Genomic DNA, 21,524 nt, shown 5'->3' with positions numbered 1-21,524 from the left:
AACAGTAATGGTATTTAGGATTCCTCCGTAAGGAGGAAACCTATTGTTATTATTAGTTTTATTTAGGATTCCTCCGTAAGGAGGAAACCTATTGTTATTGTTAGTTTTATTCTTTATTTTTTATTTTTTTATTCTTGTACCATGGAAGTCAATGGCAGCCCCTAGAACCATAATTTGGCACACTCATTAAGGACAGTCACTTCTATACTTACACCAAGTTTCATGTCTCCCATTAGACCACTCTAGCGCCACCAACGGGTCAAAGTTGGACTTGTGTTTACACACGTAACTTTTGAACCATAAGACCCATTTTCAAAAATGTAGGTACCATTGGATTTCCTAGATCAAGACGAGTTTAAATATGGCGTCAATTTCCGTTTATATAGATTTTCCGCTATTTCCGGTTTTATCAAAAACCTTTGAAAGCCTACTCCTCCTAAAAAGTTTTTCCAATCTTCCCCAGAATTTGCACACATCATCATCAGAGCAACCCTCACTCAGGCATTACTTTTATATTGGATTTTCAAAACCATTTGTCCGGTACAGCCAATCAAAATCGGCTACAAAGCAACCAAACAGGGAATTAGATAAAATCTCAGCAAATCTTTGAGATATCAACATCAAACTGGGTAAGATGACTCGGAACCCTCTTCTGAGGATGTCTACACAATTTGGTGTCATGTTATCACTGGGCGTGGCCGCAGGAAGCAAAAATGTGTTTTGGCCAATGACTATTGATTTGTTTGCTTTTATTAAGTGATTCCTTTGTCTCATGATATCTTGGGACATCCCGTGTGTGACTCATAATTTGTGATAATAGCCGAAATGTTGCGGCCGCCATTTTGAATTCATTGAAAAACGTTTCTTCTCTACTCCTCCTACACATGTTGTCCAATCTTCACCAAATTTGGCAGAGATTATCTTCAGACCAGGCCTCACAAAAGCTACCACATGGTGTTTTGATTTTCGAAACCATTTGCCCGCTAAAGGCAATCAAAATGTGCCGTTAAGCCAGCAAACAGGAAGTTGGGTCGTATTGTGTTTACACACGCAACTTTTTAAACTTATGACTGATTTTCAAAAATGAGGTAACCTTGGTTTTTCCTGCATCAAGACGACTTCAGCACACCCTATCGCATCAATTGCCAGTTATATAGATTTCCCGAAATTTCCGGTTTTATCAAAAACCTTTGAAAGCCTACTCCTCCTACAATTCTTTTCCAATCTTCCCCAAAAATTGCAAACATCTTCAGAGCAACCCTCATTCAGGCATTACTTTTCTCTTTGAATGTCAAAACCATTTGTCTGGTACAGCCAATCAAATTCTGCAACAAAGCAACCAAACAGGAATTTGGATCAAATCTCAGCAAATCTCTGAGATATCAACACTAAACTTGGTATATCGGTGGAGGACACTAAAACTTGTTACCATGTGCAAAGGCAACTTCATATCTCCAAAAATGATTGATATATATTAAATCATAATGTATTGCTAACGCTAAAATAATGCTTTACACATCAGCCAGTCAAAAACTGATACTCAGATTAAATCACAAGTTCATATGAAGACTCTTGAGAAAGTTTAGTACACAAATCTGTGAAAAAGTTGACTGTAAAATGAAAGGTCGATTTTTGGTGAATTATTGAAACATGCATGCTTGGCTAATTTGTAGGGAAATTTCCAATGAATGTCTCCGCTGCTCCTCCCCACGCGTGCTCCAAATTCTCACACACTCAGCCTTCCCTTGACACACGCGCGGGCTTGGCAAGACGCACACACAACATTTCAGGAAAGTGTGGGCTGACCAAGCCCCCACTCATTCCTTGAATGTCAGCATAGGCCCTTGAGGACCTTGGTGTCATTTCCGATTTTGTATGCAATGGAAAAAAGTTCTCCAAATCCTGAAACATTGATAGTAAAGGCCAAGAGTAACAACCACACTTTAACCAAAGCCCGTGTGGATCTTGTTGGTATTGCATTTCCGATTTTGTATGCAATGGTAAAAAGTTCAAAAAATCCTGAAACATTGATAGTATAGTCCAGTGTTTCCCACACATTAGTCTATTAGCGGTGCGCCACAGAATCAACACCGGCCGCCACACATTGCGTTTCGTAAAACATTTTTTTTATCGCTATTTAGGTTAAAACACGCAGCGTATTCGTTCAGCTGCATTTCCTTTCGCCTGCTCTCCCTCCGTCTCTCCGTCACTCATGCGTCTTTCTCACATATGCACACAGTCACAACGTCAGCACACGTTAGCAACAATGCATACATATGCCGTTCTAGTAAGACCGACAGCTATATCAGCGAGCCTTCAGCATTAGTGCGTAGCTAAAAGTCGAGGAAAGTTGAGGCTACTTTTCGCTAGGTACCTTACTCACATTTAAATTTAGCCATTTAGCAGACGCTCTTATCCAGAGCGACTTACAGTACTCGAAGTTTCCCCTTTGTACTTTTGGTGAGAAGTCTCAAGAGCTAGCTACTTACCCGGCGTCATGGAGCCGACCAGTTAAATAGTTGTTTAGCACTAGCGTTGCTACATGCATAATGCAGAAATGCTATGTTAGTTGTTGTTAATTTGTGAAGGTGTGAATCATTTTGGATTATTTTTTAATGTAACAAATTATTTTACATTAAATGTAAAATATTTTTTTACCCCCCCCCCCCCCCCCCCCCCCCCCCCCCCCCCCGGTCTGACAACCCCCACCCCTCCCCGCCACAATTAGATTTCGAATCTGTGGGAAACACTGTAGTCCAAGAGTAACTACCGCACAACAAATGGCCCACCATTACCCATAGGTGTCGCTACAGGCCACGCCCTAAAGCACAAAGATACAAGGCTGTCTGGAATGGATAGGCTCACCAAGACCCCTCCCTTCACTTCTTGGCTTGAAATAAAGGCCCTTGTGGATCTTGATGGTATTGCATTTCAGATTTGGTATCCCATTGGTAATTCTGCAGCATTGATTTTTCTATACAGTTACAATTTGTCAAGAATATACATTTTTCAATGGTTCGCAATGTTTGGAGGAATCCGCCATTGCTGCTTGCACCTATATTTATTGTTTGTCTTGTTTTTTATGGCGATGCCTTACTCATGTGCATTCTACTGCAAACATATTTTACTTCCACAATAAGACATGAACATGCATCTGCGGACATTATACACCCAAGCTTTTCTCAGATCAACGTGCTATCTCTTACTGTTGTCAGCGCCGTCCTTGAAGGATGCTGCTTTCTCAGCCCCCGCCACCCAGGCCCCCAGGCGGTCTTTTCCCAGGTTGAGGAGAGACATGGGCTTGAGGTCCAGTTTCCCATCTGGATGCGGCTGGGAAGACATGGGCATCCCATACAGGAAGCTGGACAGCATGGAGCTGCTGGAGGCCGATGATGTCACTTCTTGGGCGGAGGAGACGGTGGCGGCCTTGGCGTGGACATGGTTGGGTAGGCTCTTGGCGCCAGAGGAGGGGTTGAGGTTTACGTCAGCATTTAACTTGGACTCACGGGAGGGGTCCTCCATTGATCTGTGAAAAGTGTTGGAAAATAAAATAAGATGAATGCACATTAACTGACTAATTGCAGAAGCAAGCCATCTCGTTAACTTAATGAAAGAATATAATTAGTGCCATTAGCTTCCCACTCTACTAAACTCTCTCCATAACCCTCATGCTTTTACAGCTGTAAAAATAAGAACATATAAATAGCAAGGCCAAACTCAAATAACACTTCTTGTTTTCACAAGAATGTACACAGATTAAATGTTTGTTTTGTATAGGTCCGAACACTCTACTCAGACCATGGAGTCACCTTTTGATGGTGAAATGGATGCGGTTGCTCTGTTCCAGAATCTTCATTAAGGTCTTAGTGTCATACTCAGACGGTTTCCTCAGGGCGATCCCCTCAGGCAGGCCGTGGATGATTACAGGGCTGGGCTCCTTCAGGATCCAGTCATAAGGCACAGGAACCAGGCTGCTCTTCCCTACAGCCTCACCTGAAATTCAACCAAAAATGGCTGACTAAATATGGACTTGAGGAGGATTTTTTACTAAGTTTGAATGTTCTATTAAGTACCCTTAGGATAATGGGATTTTGAAGAGAATGTGTGAATAAAAAAAATCCAACAGTGTTCCCAAAGCAGTACCAAACTATTATAATAACATACGTTTACCAAGCAGTGTTGGTTTAATGTTATCTTTCACCGTTGCCACAGCAAGCTAGAGAACTACACTAACACAAGATGGCTACCTGCCAAGTCTGCTTTTAATGTGTGAATGAAAACCATGCCTGCCTTTCATTCACACAGTTTTGAAACCCATTAGGAAAAGCCTGGAGGTGAGATGGACTGAGTTTTTTTGGGTGAGCTACTGTCTTCTGTAAAAGCCCTTACTGTAAAGCACACTAAAGACTTCCTCCACCATCTTTCTCAGGACGAAGATGTTGGAGTGGGTGTCTGTAGAGGCTCTCTGCTTCCCATGGCTGGCCTCCTTGGCAATCTTGCTGCTTTCACCCTCCTGGACTTTGGCATGGGAATTGACTGAGGTCAGTGTTTGTAGACATGGCACCCCTGAAAAAGTTGAGCAAGCACACTGGCTATATAGTCTTATAAGAATTATGGGGCTATTAAATTATTTTTCTGTAACCCATAACTCAATTAAATAAAGCATGTCTAGTCTAACAGGGAAGGAGGAGTCAATTCCTGGTAGATTCATGTCAAGTCTTATCATGTGGTGTGGGGAAAGTATAAGTTGTTAGACACTCCAAGCAACAGACAATTCTGCACCACACACAGGGGAGAGTTTACTCACGGCAAAACTTATGGAAATCTGTTTGTATTTCCCGCCGCGAATTAAGGAAGACCCTTCCCTTCTCAGTTCCCACGGCGATAACGCTGTCCTCGTGCACAGTAACACACGCTACCTCAGCATTGAGCTTTGACATGGCTGTGCACTGAAAAACACAAAGACACACTATGACAGGCGCATAAAGTGGACCAAAATTGGAGGAAGATTTCTTAGCAAAATCCTCGAAGTCGGTTGTCCACGATATTTGCATTTGCCAGAATGCCTTTTAAAGAGATTGATTGTTCCAACACAGGTTTTGGGAGAACATCCGTTGTACAACATCTGTTTGATAATATGTTCCCAAAAGATAAACAGTCTAATGAATTAATTGGGACATACCACAGAGTCCAGGGCAGAAACCAGACTGGTTAGGATCTCCTGCCTGGCAGACACCTGCGGGACCCGTAGCTCTGTCCGAGAGTTGGACCTGATCCCATCCCCTCCTGACTTCCTCATCTGGGCCATGGTTCTACAAAACACCAGAATGACTAATGAAATCATAAAAAAGCAGTAGTAATAGTAGCAGAAATATTAGTTATGCTTCACTACATTGATGGTTAAACTCGGATATCCTTCTTTGATAAATCAAATGTTATTAGGTACAATTACCCCCCTGTGAAGCTGTGGATACATGATCAAAGTCATTATGAGCCAATAAGCTCAAAGGACAAAGGATTTAGTCCTATTCTTAAAATGGGTCTGATAATCAGGAGGGGGATAAACGTAACAAATCCTTTCAAAGTTCCACAGCACTTAACCATTGGCATATGTCTAACCGCCAGAAAACCAAAATAATCTTTCAATGGATTTTGCCGAGAATAAACTAATGAGATAATGTCACTTGATAGGAAGAAGCCAATAGGCAAGTTTGACTTTGAGGAGGGGTTAGGCTAACTTTAAAAAAGCGGATTCAACAGAATGGCGCAGGAGGGGTAAAGAGGGACAGACGGGGAGGTTTTTTCTCATTAAGAGGCTTTAAGGGTGCCAGTAATACCCTCCATGTTATATGCTAATATCCAAATCCGTCACACACATGTGAAAGTAGCTCATTACGAGAAGCCTTTGTCAGTCAATTAAAGCTGGCTCAGATTATATTTTGAATCCCTTCATCCTTCAATTGCTCTCCTTAAAAGGTGTGCAGGGCATGGGCCTGTAGAGGTCGCCCACAAAAGTAAATGTGGAGAAAATTGGCTTAAAAATTGCCTCAAATCATATTTCCCTCCCCGGATCCACCATTCAAGTTTAATGTAATTTGGCACAAAGACAGCCATGTAGGAGTTTTTCTTCAATTTCTCTGAAAGATGACATTGACATGACAGACATGTGAACTAGGAAGAATGAACAGAGCAGTATTTGGCTTAACCTGACAGAGAAAGAGAGATAGCAATGATAAACAAGGGGGGGGGGTGGAAAAAGAAAGGGGGCATAAAAAAATCGCAATCCTAATTCCAAGCCTTGCGTTCTCATGGCAACTGCAATTCGTCTCCTTGGAAACTAATCTCGAGGCATTTGAACAATGCAGTTCTGGCCTTTAATCTCTCCAGACACTGGGAGCCATTATCCCAGCCTTAGGGCATCCCAAACCACAGACTCAACATTTGATAGAGAGGCACACAGAGAGAGAGAGAGAGAGAGAGAGAGAGAGAGAGAGAGAGAGAGAGAGAGAGAGAGAGAGAGAGAGAGAGAGAGAGGGAGAGAGAGAGAGAGAGATAGCATGTCTGAATATGCCTCCCTGGAGTCCACAGCAAACATAAGCCCCCTCCAAAACTATTATAGCCTTGAAATAGATGGCCTCTTTCTCTCATATCTTTATGGCAAAGAGCAGCAGGGAAAAATGAGACAAGCAGGGCAGTGTCATTATGATTTCTGCTAAAGACAGCCCTGGCCAAACACAAAAGACCTTTGTTGGGAGTGGTGGTTTGAGCTTAAGTGTATTACACTGTCATAAACTCAAATGTCATGACACAGAGACTAGACAGTGAACATCTATGTAGGCAAGAATTCTGGTGTAATCTAGGCCTAGGCTAAACAAGGCCTTTATTGTCAACACTACAACTTCACATTCTTGGAAAATAGAAAATATGATGTTTCCCAGTAACTTTAAAGATGCTGTAAAGCAAATTCCATGATTTGCTTCTCAGTACATTATATATGTGTGAAATGAGTTGATGAAAGCATGTGCAAAGCGCAAAAATGTTGTCGCACTGAAATGTGGAGTTAGACCGTAGAACAGTTTCTCACCCGTTTTCAGCTCAGGTTTTGTATAGGTGGGGCAAAACCCAATCTATCTCAGGGTTTCCCGCGTTCTGCAAAGAAGGGAGACTGGCGTTGGTCACAGTTTGTTATGAAAGGGAGAAGACAGGACAGAGTAACACGGCGGATATCGCTATAAAAAAAAAGATGTTGAAAAAGATGTTGCTTAGGCCACCTTAGCTGCAAAGTCCTGCGGAAAACCCTGACCAGCATTCTATTACTCAGCTGGTACGATGCAAAGACAAAGTAATTAACACATAAAACACTAAGAGACTGCAGGTAGGTCTCTTCTGATATCTGCAAATGATTTAGCTAGTTGTTGCTGTTGTTGCTAAATTCAATAGATTCGAGGGGGTGGAGCTTCAGCTCCTTCAGGCGACATGCCCCCCCCCCCCCCCCCCACCCTCCGGTATCAAGCAGAGAAGACTGCTGATTTTCTCACGATTTCAAAGCCTAATTTAACATACTTGTCTGTGTTTGTTGTCTCATTCAAATTTGGATGTGTAGTTAACAACACATTCTTCTGTGGTGTGATGTACTTCAAACTCATTTTCAGTTGTGCTTTACAGCATCTTTAAACTTGGGACTATGGTCTATGTTGTGATACTTTTGTTACAGCAGTCCTATCAAATTACAAACTACAACTTACACTTGGAAAGGCTGCGGCTTTTGACTTCATCAGTATAGGGAGTAGTTTAGGGAGCATTTCCACTATTCTCCATTAAAAAAATGAAAATTATTTAGTCTGGGTCATGGTTTTAAACCATTTCTGAGATAGCACCTCAAAGATGTAGGCCTTCAGTTATCATTCATATAAGGCTTGCCTCATGTGGGTAGGTTCTGCTATTTGACTGTTTTTTTTGGAAGAGACAGTTTTTTCTCTTCAAAAGAAATGATCTCAAGCAGACTATGAATGGATTCCTTCTCATCTTAATATCAAACACCAGGAGGCCTTAATATCACAGACTTCCTCTGTGCTGACCGTAATGATGATAACTAGCAAACGATCAGAAACAACACTTCCTGGAATGTGAGTGCACCCTGAGCTTGAATGATAAAAAGTTCCTCTGGCTGATATGCTCAAATGCTCCAACTAACAGCATCCTAACCCATTAGAGAAACGCTTATATTTGCCTGCATGCTGCACAAACGTTCGCCAGGCTGGAGACCAATGCTGATCTGAACTTGTTAAAAGATTGCCCAAGTTGTATTTAGATATATTACAACTTTCCCAAAGGGGGTATCATGGATTTCTGAGCTGATTTGTCACTAAGAGGCTTGAGGCTCTCAGGGTCATTGATACACAATACGTTGCTAATACTCTTTACAGAGTTATTCCAGTCGTAGTTCTTTTGAAGAACACAACTGCATCCAAATCATTAGGCTTATAATTGCTTATAAACCTTGATATGCAGTACTTCAGTGGTACACCACCAGGTCTGCGTTTTGGAAGTAGACTGGATATGAGAAATTAACTTCTTGTGGTCAATTTTCACAATTGTTGTACAGACACAACACGCAATTTGAAACAAACTAAGGCTTTACAAAAGCAGCATGGTGAAATATATTTGTGGAGGTAATGGCAATTAAATATACTGGAAAGTTTGAGTGAGTAGTTGAGCAAAACATGTCTGTATGCTCAAAGAATAAGTGTCTGTTCAGAATGCTCCATCAGTTAATAATCAATGGCCATTTAAACTCGCACCTAGATGGATACAGTTAGTTAAGTCTTAAATCATGAATCCGAATGCAGAGGTCTGACTAACTATTTGTGTTTTATATTGCACAGGCACCTTTAAACACACTCACTAACCTACATCCTAATTAGTTTTAAATACAAGGATTTATACTTCTGGTTTGAGAAATCCAGCATCATGGGCTTAATATTGTATATGCCAGTTGTCTCACAGACAAAATGCTATTATCACAGATGACTCGAGGCATCGTCAGTCTAATGTTATTGTGATAACTGGTTACCTAACCTTCCGAATGTTCAACAGCTGTTGAATGCAACTAGCTTCTTATGTTTGTTCGCTAATTTAGAGCAGTCCAAACTAGCATTTGTCAAAAATTGAGACTAATTTAGAGCAGTCCAAACTAGCATTTGTCACAATTTGAGGCATCTGGGTCAGGGTCAGGAAATATAATTGTTACCTGTTAGTAGGTAGCTAGGGCAATCAATCGCTAACGTTGACCAACTCCTGGACGTTTTGGTCTCCCCAGCGTTAGCTACCTAACCTTCAAAATTAGGTTTCTGTCGTGCTACTAGTTAGCAAACCGTATATGGCTAGTTCAGTAACATTAGCTAGCTACCTATATTAGAAGCATTGCAGCTAGACATTTTCAATTGAATTGTAGTCGACCCTAGATAACTAGTCAAACGATTGACACAAGACACTCACTAGTGTCTAATAAATGTCCCTGGCCCCAAGGGTGCTAGCTAACGTTACATGGTTTGCTAACGTTGGGTTGGTTGGCTGGTAAAAATTACGGAGCTAAACATATTACTAGCTATCAATTATCGAGTTTGAACCCACCAATTATTGCATTCAAAAGTATTGCAAGGTCGTATGTCACAACAACAAAAGGGCAATATAATAGTACGACAATTCATATGAGGATAATGTTATCTCATAGCTAACAACAGCTATCCGAACTAGCTGGCTAGCGACGTTAGCTAGCAAATGGATCATCTCCTCCCCCAGAATTATAATCTGTAATTTCACATTTGTACGACCATAAAAAGTCACGTGTTCTTAAAAAACACATTTTCTATACCGATGTTCTGAAATACAACAACTGCATATGATTGTCCTTACCAAAATACGATTTCTTTTTTATGTCAATCCCGGAATAGGTTTATTCCCCGTTTAATCCAATTGCAACAGAATTCCCATCTAACATAATATAGTATCGTCAACCCGAAACATTGTAATCTCGAACATTACTTTACCAATATCGCTTGCAAAAGGTTATTGCCGAGATTATTTGTATATTTTCCTCGTTTCTTTCTCTTTCCTTAACACTGGAGTGTGTCCCCTTTCCCCTCTCTTTGTTCTGTAATCCAGTAAAATTGAAACTCATTCGCCTCCGCTAATCCCAGCCCAACTCAACAACAGCATCTATTGGCTGTAATTTACATATAGGATTAAGGAACCTCTGGGAAAACGATGGTGAAAACTTGCCCAGAGGACATGATGCGACAAAACAAACAGGATATTTAATAATATTCAGATAAACCTGTAATTTAAACAAACATACCTCAGTGAGCATACTTTGCTGACAATATATGGCACTGAAATATGTATATGCTCACTTAAGTACAAACATGTGTTTGAATTAACGTTCAAAATTAAAACTTGTTAATTGAAATAGGCTAATTTGCAATGTTTTGGTTCTTATTCAGCTGTAGCTCAGTCCTCCTACTCTGGAAACAGATTCATGTAGCACTAGGCTTATGGAAAACGAACACATATAGGTCTATGTTTACAATGGATGACCTCTATAATATTAAGTTGACTTCAATTGTGAACTAATTTTAGTCAACCACCTGAGCCGGAGTCACAACTGTAATGACATGTCTTTTTGCATGTGATCCTGGTAACCCGTTTTATACCTGGTGACAATGAAGATCATAAATCAGGAGCCCCTAGTGTTGGAGATCAGTATTTTACAATCTGGTGCCGTTAATAGAAATACTGTTCAAGCAACTGTTTTTTTTACCCCTGTTTAGTACCTGTATAATCAATTTTGCATGCACAATCCAGGTGAATAAGCCTGTGTTGTGACCAATGAATATGTAAAATGGCACAGGATAATCACAGCATCACATAAATTATTATTTTTTATGAAATAAAGGACAATTATCCTGTGTTGTTAATATTTAATGACTACATCTCAGAAATCATTACAGCAATCAGGGGTAAGAAGTGTTCTCTATCTGAAAAAGGCCATTTTCAGTATCCAATGACAATTATGTAGCTATAGCTTTGTTGACTCTGGGCCAGCCCTACTTTTTGCCCATTAAATGTAATTCCCAAGACTTACATTCCACATTACTCACACACAATGTTTCTCCCACAGACCAAATATCATCAATAGCCCATTTAATACAGTAATGGGCTGCAATTTTGACCTGTATTTTGGCTTTTTAATGCAGACTATATATAATTTGGAAGACTGAACATGTCAATTCTGTGTATATTAAGGATGTGTCAGGGATTTGCAAAAGTTGTCCAGATGTTGTCCAACAGAGGAAGGGAAAGAGAAGGAACTTAGTAATTGTAAGGGTTTTGCTGAAAGCCCTCACGTTCCTAACATGAACTAAGGGAGTCAGATGGCTGAACGGTTAGGGAATCGAGCTAGTAAGCTGAAGATTGCCAGATCAATTCCCGGCCGTGCCAAATGACGTTGTGTCCTTGGGCAAGGCACTTCACCCTACTTACCTCGGGGGAATGCCCCTGTACTTACTGTACTTACTGTCAGTCGCTCTGGATAAGTGCATCTGCTAAATGACTAAATGTAAATGTAAACTAAATGCCAAGCTAAAACATCAAGTCATATGTTTTTTGCTACAGTATAACTCATGTCCGATGTAATTTATTACAGGCATTTATCTAATGCACATAAAAAAACACTGGAAATGATGCTTTAAACATGTTTTAATAATGCCTTGGTGGTATCAATGAAAAACCTGGGCCAAATTAGTCTCTCAATAACTTTAGGTGGAGTGGCAACAGTTTGACTGATCTCCGGATACACCTTTACATACAGTTTGCACAGGTCCAGAATAACACAGTTTTATTCATATACACACAATTTCAGTCTGAAGTGAGTGTAGCAGTCACATGTTCGCTAGCAAAGAAGCAATAATTTATCAATATTGAGTCGCATAGCGAGTTGTTCTGAATGACACTGGCCAAATTTACTAATCTAAAAGGAGGATTAAAAGCGGCATGGGGAATAAATAAAACCAAAAAGTATCTACTAAGGCCAAATCCTTCCTTTCTCAAAATCCTCTGATTTAAAATGATCATCTTATAAGAATTCCTCAAGGACGCAATCAAACTTTCTGATAAACTACCATTCTCTCATGTCTAATGCCATTATTGGAGGTAGTATGCTGAGTATACTAGTATCAATTGTCCAATGTAATTGTTCATCTCCACATCCACCATTTTAGGGTACCTTGAGCTGTTTTTAAGATTAAGAATACTTTTTTTGCAACACATTGATTTTACTTGTTGAGATAGAGTCATTGTTTTGGTAGTAACTGTAAACAGAAAGGTTCATCAAGAGCAGTCCAGTGTAGCGTTAGTCCTGAGTCTTAACGGCATTACTGGCATATTCTTTACATTTGACCTCTGCTTGTCCCAAAGTCTTGTCCCCAGTCTTCTTTTCTCCTTGATCAGTGTTGTTCCTGGAGAAACCATAACATAGAATAACAAATATTTAAAGACTGTATGAAATGTTTTATCTGTTATATGTAAATATGTATTTTTTCCAGTGGCAATCAAGGCCTACCCTACCCTTGACCTGTACTGAGTAACATAACAAGAGTTGACATTTTGTATTCAGTATGTATATATGTATTCAGACATGTACAGTACCAATCAAAAGTTTGGACACATTTTCCCTTGAAAATGTGTCCAAACTTTTGACTGTTACTGTATGTCTGTTTATATAATATGTATATTATCATGTATGTCAATATCAAAATTTATTATTGAACTATTGCTACCTCAGGATGAGGAAAGAGATCATAGACCTGAGCATGAAGAGATGTCCTCACCTTTACTGCTACTGGAAAAAGGTTTCATTTGCATGCAAATTACTTACTTAATGTAAGTGACAAATACTACAAACGCTGTAAAGATATGATGGATAAATACATACATCTTGAGCAAAGGGGGAATCCTGTTGATGAATCCCATTGGATGAGTTTGCCCCACCATGTACCTAAGAGACAAAGGAAGCAGCAAATAAGTAGTCAAGCAAGGAGATGAGCAATGGAAAGTTAGCCTGGCATCACCAGTAAAATACACAAATACGATTGGGCCTGGAACCTCTCAGTTCATTTTTCGGTTGCAGACCAAAATGCCTCTGGGTGCAATTGGATAGAATAAGATAGATACCACCAATGACAGCAACGAAACTTAATCCTGGGTTGTTTTACACAAAGGCCTCAAGGGCACTCTTCTGTACAGTCATCGTATTAATCCCGCCCCTTATCAGATAAACGATTGTGATTGGCCCGGAACTTTTGATGCTGGAAAGAAATCTGTTTGAATGGGAGGGTAGCCAGACCCATCTGCCAGAGCAAACAAATCATGAGCTTGCAGACTGGTCTGTTGCCCAGGCTTAAGGAAAGTAAACTAAACAACCTGAGATGCAACCCAAAATGGAAGATTTGCCTTGGGCGCTTGACGTCTCTCGAACGCGTTATTTTACCGGGCTCTTGTCTGGGTGTGTGCGCATGGCCTGCACCAGCTGGTCCACTTCCTGGTTGTGTTCCAGGGCGTTCCTCAGGGCCTCCTCGGTGCTTAAGAGCCTCTGGCGCAGACGAGTCACCTCAGAGTCCAGGGCAGACGGGTCCAGCATGGAGTAACGACGGTGGTCGGGGGATGCCCTATCCCGGCCCTGAGACACAGTTCACACACGTGCACACACACACACACAACAAAGCATTTCTTTAACATTGTGTAGAAACAAGTGTAAAAACTTTCAGTCAGATTATAAAAAAAAAAGGAACCTCAACAGAATTATTGTGTATCACATTGGTGTAACACTAACACTGTAACACTAAACAGGCTTAAAAGTCCATGCTTGCTTCTAATATAGTGTGTGAGATCAAATAATTGACATATGACATGTCGATTAGATGAAACATGTAGAACTCTGTGATTGACGTATCCCAGTAGCCCCCCACGTCTCACCAGCAAGAGCAGTTTCTCCCGAAGGGTTTTGATGTCGTCTTGGAGCTTCTGTTCCTTCACCTTCCACTCGGCCTTGTGCACCTCTCGGCCCAGGTCCCGGTCCAGGCCAGGGGAATGGCGGGGGGAGTCGAGCAGGAGCACTCTCAGTTCATTCAGACTCCTGAACAGGCACAAAAGGTACAAAAGGATAAGAATTTGATTGTTGATAAAGTGCTGAATATTGTTCAGGTTCTTCTTCTTCAGAATCAGGCCATTTCTGTTATTTACATCTCAGCAAGTCAATTTAAAACAAATATGGACAATGTTTTACGAGGCTGTTTTCAATGTCTCTAGATATATAGAAATACTAGTAGAAATACTACTGTCCTATTAAATATATTTTTCTCCCATCCTCAAATTTCTGCTGACAATACTGCGTATCATTGGTGGCATGTATACTCCTTTCCCAAAGAATAATGTTTTTTTTCCAGTTACGCAGCATTCTTAGACGTAACTGTGGTGTTTTGGCCCTTATTTCAATTAGGCTAATTTTTGTCAATGCTGTTCCTGCTTTTAACCTAAGTGGATTGATCCCAATAAAGCAAGATATACATCAGTTGATGTTGACTGTTTAACATTAAAGGAGGGTTGTTTTTTAAAGCTCCTTCAATTTTGTCACTGAATAAACATCCTATATGTCTGTGGATGACACGACTGGACGGTAGGTACTGTTGTGGTCTGCAACAGTACAAAGACTTGCAACATATATTATATATATGAGGTATGTTTGTTTAATATATCCATATTTGATCTTAGTCTTCCTGATTTATAATAATAATACATTTTATTTGGAGTTTGCTTTTCAGAACACTCAAGGACATCTTACAGATAATGAGCCCATACAGGTTAAAAACTGTGGAGGTAAAAACAATCTGGGGACAGATCAAACAAAAATACTGGGAAAGATAGGAAAGGCTAGAGGTTATAGGCAGTAAGGATTAAGTGTGTCTTGAGGAGTGCTGTGAATGAGGTGGCTGTGTCGGCCTGTCGTATGTGAGGGAGAGTGCAGATTTACCTTTCCTTCTTCAGCAGATCCTGGCTGATGATGACCAGTTGTCCTGAGGCATCATGTGACTTCTTGGTCATGGAATCAAGGTCCGCCTCCAGGCGCATCTTTTCCTTGACCAGGGAATCTGCCTTCTGCTCCCCTGAGTGAACTTTACCCTCCAAGGCTGGTATGAGAGTGAGATTTTTGCTTGCTTTCGATACTTTTCTTTTATTGCTGTGCTTTTGGTTTGTGGATGTAAATGGTATAATGTCATATATTCCCACCCCGGACTCCCCACAGAGACACTTAATTGTGCAAATCTATTGTCAGTGGCCCACATTTATGCATTAAACAAATGAAAACTAGCAGGTGTGAACATGCTATCTAAATGTCAGCTACAGTATGAAACAGTGTTCTGTTTACCAGTAATCTGTGATTTGAGGGCATCAACCTGTGAAGTGAGAGTGGAGACCTCTTTTTCTCTTTTTATCAGCTTCTCCATTGTTTCTGAAAGAAAGGTAAGATAACATTTTGTCAGGGTCATTAAACTGTGTCTCATGAATCCCACACAAAAATATATTACCTTCAATGTTTTGTTTTAGTTTCATCTTTTCTTTAGAGATCTCATTGTCTTCAATCACCTGTGTAGAGTAAGAAATTTGCAGGGTAAGTCATCTATGTCACTAAGACTAACACAACATGGCATCCACATCCTATTTTCTTACATTCGCATCCTGGGAGGTGTGGTAGTCAGACTGCATGGCCTGCAGCCTGTTCTCCGTCACCCTTATCTTCTCCTCAAGGCTGTGAACCTCGGCTCGGCTTTGAGCCTCTGCCTTCTGCAGGGCTTCGTAGTCATGCATCTTTTTCTGGGCCAGCTCCAGCTTCTCCCCTAGCTCGTCCCTGGCTTCCTCCTGTTCTGCCTGCAGCCTCTCAAGCTCCCCCCGTCTGTTTTCTGCCTTCTGCAGCTTCTCAAAGGCCCCCCTCAGCTCCAGAGCATGCTGGTTGCAGGTGTACTCTTCCTGGCTCTTCCAGTTCCGGCTGCTTTCGCACAGCTGGTTCTTGATTTCCTGCAAACGAGCTCGGAGCTCCTCACGCTCTTTGGCCGCCACCGCCGCCTCAATCTCGTGTTTGGCCTTCAGGTTCTCCACTTCCAGCTGATGCTCCATCTTCAGGCTCTCCAGGGTGGTGCGCAGCTCTTGGGGGTCCTGCTGCTGGCCCTCAGCTGTGCTTTGGTTGCTAGCTATGGAGGCCTTCAAGTCGACCAGGGAACGCTGGTGGTCTTTAACTAGGGTGTCCAGCTTCGCCTGCCAAAAGGAGATAATTACTCATATTCTGACACATCATTAAAAAACAAACACAGTACATATTGTATTGGACCCCTTTCACATCCAATAATTAACATGTTTTCAATTGTCTCTTCTGAGACACCTGTCTACCTTCCAGTTGTCCATCATCTCTATGTTCTCCTTGGTGGCCTGCTGGACCCTATGCTTAAGCTCACTGATCTCCTGGCTCTGCTTCTCCACCGTGGCCCTCAGCCTGTCCACCTCTTGCCGGCTGGCCACCAGGGCCGCCTCGAACTTCTTCCTCAGCTCGCTTCTCTCCTTGTGGTGCTCGCGGCCTGCCGTCAGCAGCTGCTCCCTCAGGAGCAGGGTGTCCGGGTGGGAGCTGGGAAGCTCGGCCTCCTCGTCCTCGGAAGGCCGGGGGGACCCTGAGCCAGGACCACTGGGCCGCCCCTGGAGGTCCTCAATCTCAGCCCGCTGCAGGGCCAGCTCGTCCTCCAACTGTGCGACACGGCTCTTTTCCTCAACTGTGGTTTGCTGCAGAGAGAGAGACAGGTAGAGACAGAGAGAAACACATTAATTCCTGTATCTGAAGGGTGATGTCAACCTTCTGAAATAATGAGAATTCCTGTTACAGAATGTAACAGGCTGACTTCCCTTATTTAAAAGGGGTGACATCGCCCAAGCACCATACATTGTGGTGTTTACTACTCATACAGGCCCAGAGGAAAAAACAGAGGGGAAAAATAAACAGGCAAGGAGACTAAAACAAGCATAGAAGCTGGGCCTGTAGGTTAGTAAGAATGACACGATTCCAAGGGTTGTGGACGTAATCTCTTTTGCAGGTGAATGGGTGCTGAGCTCTTAGCAGGTGCAGGGGGACCTATGAGATAAATGGGGTCTGTTGGAGAACAAAAAGAGAGCAAGCCATTCTCTGATTGTCCTTTTAGAAGCAGCCAGGCAAATACAAAAAAGCCCACAGCAAACATTGGACATAACTAAGGTATTTATGGAGAGACAGTGAAGTTGATAGTTTAGACACCCAGTCACAACAGTAGGCTGACTGACAGAGCAAACTTGACACAGGCAGTGCAAAGATGTTAATTTGAACAACATGAACACAAACATTATTCTAAATTCTGGATTTTGAAAGCACTATGTATGTACTAGAAGATTTGAGAACATTTAGGTAAGAATGAAACACACAAGGAGAAAAATTGGCTATGCCGGGTTGAGTTTCTCAACACCAACATTTTAGATTTATTTAAATCAAACTGTTTCGATTTGGTCGTTTGACAGTAGAGCAAACTAAAAGCTACTCCATATGTTTTCACCTGGTTTCTCTTACCCAACCTCAAGGGTACTGCATCAAGTCTGCGTCTGCCCTGTGGGTGAAAGCAGACCTCACTCTATTTTTGAAGCTCTGAGATACAGGTTATCCTTAAAAATGTACCAATAACGTATTTCAGTTTGATGCTAAATTAAACTATTTTGTGTATCAAGCCCAACCAAATAATGTGTGTACCAAAATCATTTCACCACCACATGAGGTGAGATGATAGTGGTGCTGATGAAAGGTATATCCTCAGGTTAAACTACTGAAGAAACAAGAATGCTCTATGAATATTATGATGTTTATAGTAATGTATGCTGACTGCTGGTCTTTACCATCCTTGATATGATTGTGAAACATCTGCAAAATGAAGAGGAAAGGGTGAGACGAATAAGAGGCAAAAGACTGAACGCCGACTGTCTGCAGCCATGAGCAGAATTGATCTACTGCAAAAGCAGCTGGGATCTCCAAAGCTCCGACACTCAGTCCACAAGACACAGAATGAAGAAAGAGACAGAGGGGCTGAGAGCCAGAACAGACAGCCTGCTTCCTATGTGTATAATAGGAGTTATTTGTTCCAAGGAATTTCTAGTGCTGGACTAGTTACAGCCCAGCTGTGACTCAGGCTATGACATCAGGGATACATGGTTGTATGCCATATTCATTAGAGAATGTTAGAAAAAGAGAGAGAGAGAGAGCAATATTTCATATTTTGTCCGATTAATAATCATAATTTATTACATTTGTTTTACTTGTGCTGTCAATTAAACGCTTCATTAAGGCGTTAACTTAAACCCATTTTAACAGCGTTATTTTTGGCCTAGCATGCGCATTGCGTCACGGGGGGGTTGGGGGGAGCCACCTCCCGGAAACGAGTCCCAAACGAGGTTGGGATGTCTGCAAATGTATGGAAAAAAGTAAAGCAAATGGCTAATTCAGGTATTCTCTAAAGAAACATTGCAACATTCCACTTAAACGAGCGGGTTTGTTATATTATTGCGCTGCTATTAGCCATCAGAGCAAGTTAACAGTTAAGTGATAATGAAATGTGCAGAGCATTGTTTTATGTGTGTGTTGCCTAAACATATAATAATGACATGAATCAATGACATACGGAATTATAATTGGTCAAGAGCAGGTATACCACATCAGTAAAACTTATCAATACATATTGGTGGGGAACCACTGTGCTATGTAATGCTGGATTTCACAGGGGTTTTACAGTAACTTCACTGACACAACAAATATAGCTAAAGCACGTAAGAGTGAAAATGCAGCTCTGGAGAAGGTTTTCTGTATTTTGTATGGCAAGATGTACAGTGGGGTCAGTGTATACAAATAACCTGCTGCAAAATCAATTTTGCTATTACAATCTTGAGTGCACCACATTTTATTTGAAAATTATTTGACAGACATTGCATGCTTATTAAAAGCATAGACAGGACGGGCAGGGCAGAGGAGTGGATGGGCAGGACAAAGAAGACCTACAGTCTGATGTGGAATACCATGCCCCTCTAGTCGTCCGAGTGTCTGCTCCCATGTTTTTGTACAATAAAGGCTATACAGTGAAGACAATAAAAAGCATAATCTTTAGATGTTTAAAGACAGAGCAAGAAAGAGAATGACAAAGGTTAAAGGTCAGGAAATAACTTTTAGAGCAGACCGAGACCTATCGCTCGTTTGATTATGTTGACACAGCTCAGTCTCCCATCTTCAGCCAGCTCAGTCTATCATCACCAGCCAGCTCAGTCTACCATCTCCAGTCAGCTCAGGGTCCCATTACCAGCCAGGGGTGCGTTTCCCGATAACGATGGATCGTAGCTGTTACGAGGGTTCTCTACGATATTTCTTACGTGCGTTTCCCGAACATGCTCGTAAGGAGAACCATCGTACGTGTCTCTTCAGTTGCACTTAACAAGACGCTGTCCATTGTACTGAAATGTGATTCTTCTGACGCAACTTTAAGACTTTAAAATTAAAACGTTAACCAAAATATTTGACGAATTACGGTACACCTAAAATATTTTCTGTCGCTACAGAAAACTTTACATTTATTATAGGCTACTTATTTGAGTACTTTTCAATGTACATTGTATGATGCTACATGAAGGTAAAGACAATAAGATGAACGTGCAAACTATGCTGCATCGCCGGTGCAGTTTTACACCGGTGTTAGGACCTTGCAATCAGCGACACAGGATGCTAAATGCCAATAGGAGGTCTTGGAAATTAAGTGGGCTCGTCTCCAAATTGAGGTGAGGGAGTTCACAAGGCCCTCCATTTCTGTGCCTATTCTTCTGCCCAATCAACAAGGTAGTGTCAAATTTAGGTTACCTTATAGCCTTAAGCATACAATGTTTATTTAAATTAAGTAAAGGCTGAATGGTGTATTGTATCATATATTCAGTGTTGCCTGTCCAATCCTTACTTGTGTTTTCACCTTATAGATCCATGTGAGGAGCAGGAGCAGGGAGAACAAACTCCCATAAAACAACTATTTCTCAAATTACTTATGCCTTGGTTTTTAACTCTTCTTGGTACTCCACTTTCCATAGGCATATATATATATATATGAGTCCTATATTTACTACTTGATTGAACTACAAGGTTAAAAACCATGCATATAAATGGTATCACACATGGCATGTCCCAGCTAGCAGCCTAAACAATTCAATGTACAAATACAAGCATCTCAATCCAACATATTTACTGTCTTATTTTCTAGTGCTGACTATATCTACAATCTTGCATAGGCCAACAGCTTCCCAAGACCATGTTTGCAATCTCATAATTCTCACATATTGGCCACAAATGACATTGTGACAAATGACAAGTAATGAATACCCCATGTCTTCAACATGGAATCATTGTTTCTGACATGAATAATCAACTCTACTTTAATTGATGGTTGATCAATTATACATTATGAGTGTAAGATATGTCAGATGACATCATGATATCATGATGCTCCTGAACCACATAGAGGCAGACTTGCAAAGGCTAACAAGGAGGTCCTTTGCACTGACCCCTGCAACCCAACTACTGGCAGTGTTAAGGTTCTATGCCACTGGCAGTTTTCTGGAGGTTGTTGGAGAGAGACATGGGCTCGCCAAGGCCTCAGTGTCAAGATCTATGCAGGCTGTCACAACTGCAGTACTTTGCCACATCCCAGACCACATCCAATTCCCCATATCAGAGGGGACAAGTCTGCAGTGCAGGACTTAGGCTATCTTCAATGGCTTTTATGATTTTTGTACAAATTTTCACTCCCTCCCAGCCCCTTCACCCTGTGTGACTTCCCAGTCAACCCTGTGGAGTCTTTCCATTTCCTGGGCGCCACCATCTCCTAACATCAGGCTTGGCTCTGCCACCAGCCTCTTCATCCACCGGGCTTGGCGTGCTACCAGCCCTATAATTCTAATAACCATCTTCAATGTTCAATTGTTGTTGTGTTATTGTACTCGTAAAAATGTTACGTTAATGCATTTCTAATTACTATTGCACATTACAACAGCCATATTTCAATGTTATAGTATTTTGAATAAGACTGACATTTGTTTTTTAAATACCTTAGTTAAACTTGTATGGTTCACTAAGAAATATCCCAGTTCCAGCCTAACTGGTGTAAAAAGAGGACCAAAATAACCTTATTTTCCATCGGAAGTAACTTTAAGCATGAGTTTAATGTAGTTTTCATGGTCGGCCTACTTGTGTCTCCACTGAGTCTCTGTGCTACGATGCACTTAGCAATCTACGACTGGTCTGGAGCTCTCGTTAATCTACAGCGATTTTCAAGTGCCTCTTTAGCTACGATGGTTTCGGGAAACGGCCCGTACAACTAAGATCC

The 21,524-nt window shown here is 41.4% G+C and overlaps 2 protein-coding genes across 9 annotated transcripts in view; both read right to left on the bottom strand.

The window, feature by feature from the left end:
• The window catches only part of gtf2ird1 (GTF2I repeat domain containing 1), a 30,270-nt gene extending 20,076 nt beyond the window's left edge, over positions 1-10,194 (bottom strand). For 2 of the 5 annotated variants that reach the window (XM_047021077.1, XM_047021081.1), the window contains exons 1-7: positions 10,050-10,194; positions 7,085-7,149; positions 5,183-5,312; positions 4,808-4,949; positions 4,390-4,566; positions 3,810-3,993; positions 3,207-3,526 (exon numbers count right to left, since the gene is read on the bottom strand). In XM_047021077.1, coding sequence (XP_046877033.1) covers positions 3,207-3,526; positions 3,810-3,993; positions 4,390-4,566; positions 4,808-4,949; positions 5,183-5,308 — 949 coding nt within the window. In that variant the 5' untranslated portion in view covers positions 5,309-5,312; positions 7,085-7,149; positions 10,050-10,194. Of the gene's footprint in view, positions 1-3,206; positions 3,527-3,809; positions 3,994-4,389; positions 4,567-4,807; positions 4,950-5,182; positions 5,332-7,084; positions 7,150-10,049 lie in introns of all 5 variants that reach the window. The other 3 variants (XM_047021078.1, XM_047021080.1, XM_047021079.1) reach the window with 3 other exon arrangements.
• A 1,547-nt stretch (positions 10,195-11,741) lies between these two features.
• The window catches only part of clip2 (CAP-GLY domain containing linker protein 2), a 101,041-nt gene continuing 91,258 nt past the window's right edge, over positions 11,742-21,524 (bottom strand). For 2 of the 4 annotated variants that reach the window (XM_047021522.1, XM_047021524.1), the window contains 10 exons: positions 17,679-17,729; positions 16,498-16,881; positions 15,784-16,365; positions 15,642-15,699; positions 15,482-15,565; positions 15,086-15,242; positions 14,032-14,191; positions 13,547-13,735; positions 12,992-13,054; positions 11,742-12,515 (listed from right to left, as the gene is read on the bottom strand). In XM_047021522.1, coding sequence (XP_046877478.1) covers positions 12,504-12,515; positions 12,992-13,054; positions 13,547-13,735; positions 14,032-14,191; positions 15,086-15,242; positions 15,482-15,565; positions 15,642-15,699; positions 15,784-16,365; positions 16,498-16,881; positions 17,679-17,729 — 1,740 coding nt within the window. In that variant the 3' untranslated portion in view covers positions 11,742-12,503. The remainder of the gene's footprint in view (positions 12,516-12,991; positions 13,055-13,546; positions 13,736-14,031; positions 14,192-15,085; positions 15,243-15,481; positions 15,566-15,641; positions 15,700-15,783; positions 16,366-16,497; positions 16,882-17,678; positions 17,730-21,524) is intronic. The other 2 variants (XM_047021523.1, XM_047021525.1) reach the window with 1 other exon arrangement.

The sequence above is a fragment of the Hypomesus transpacificus genome, chromosome 6 (assembly GCF_021917145.1).
Source record: "Hypomesus transpacificus isolate Combined female chromosome 6, fHypTra1, whole genome shotgun sequence".
NCBI lineage: Eukaryota > Metazoa > Chordata > Actinopteri > Osmeriformes > Osmeridae > Hypomesus > Hypomesus transpacificus.
The sequence above is the reverse complement of the archived record's forward strand: the minus strand, read 5'-3'. Positions and strand labels throughout refer to the sequence as shown.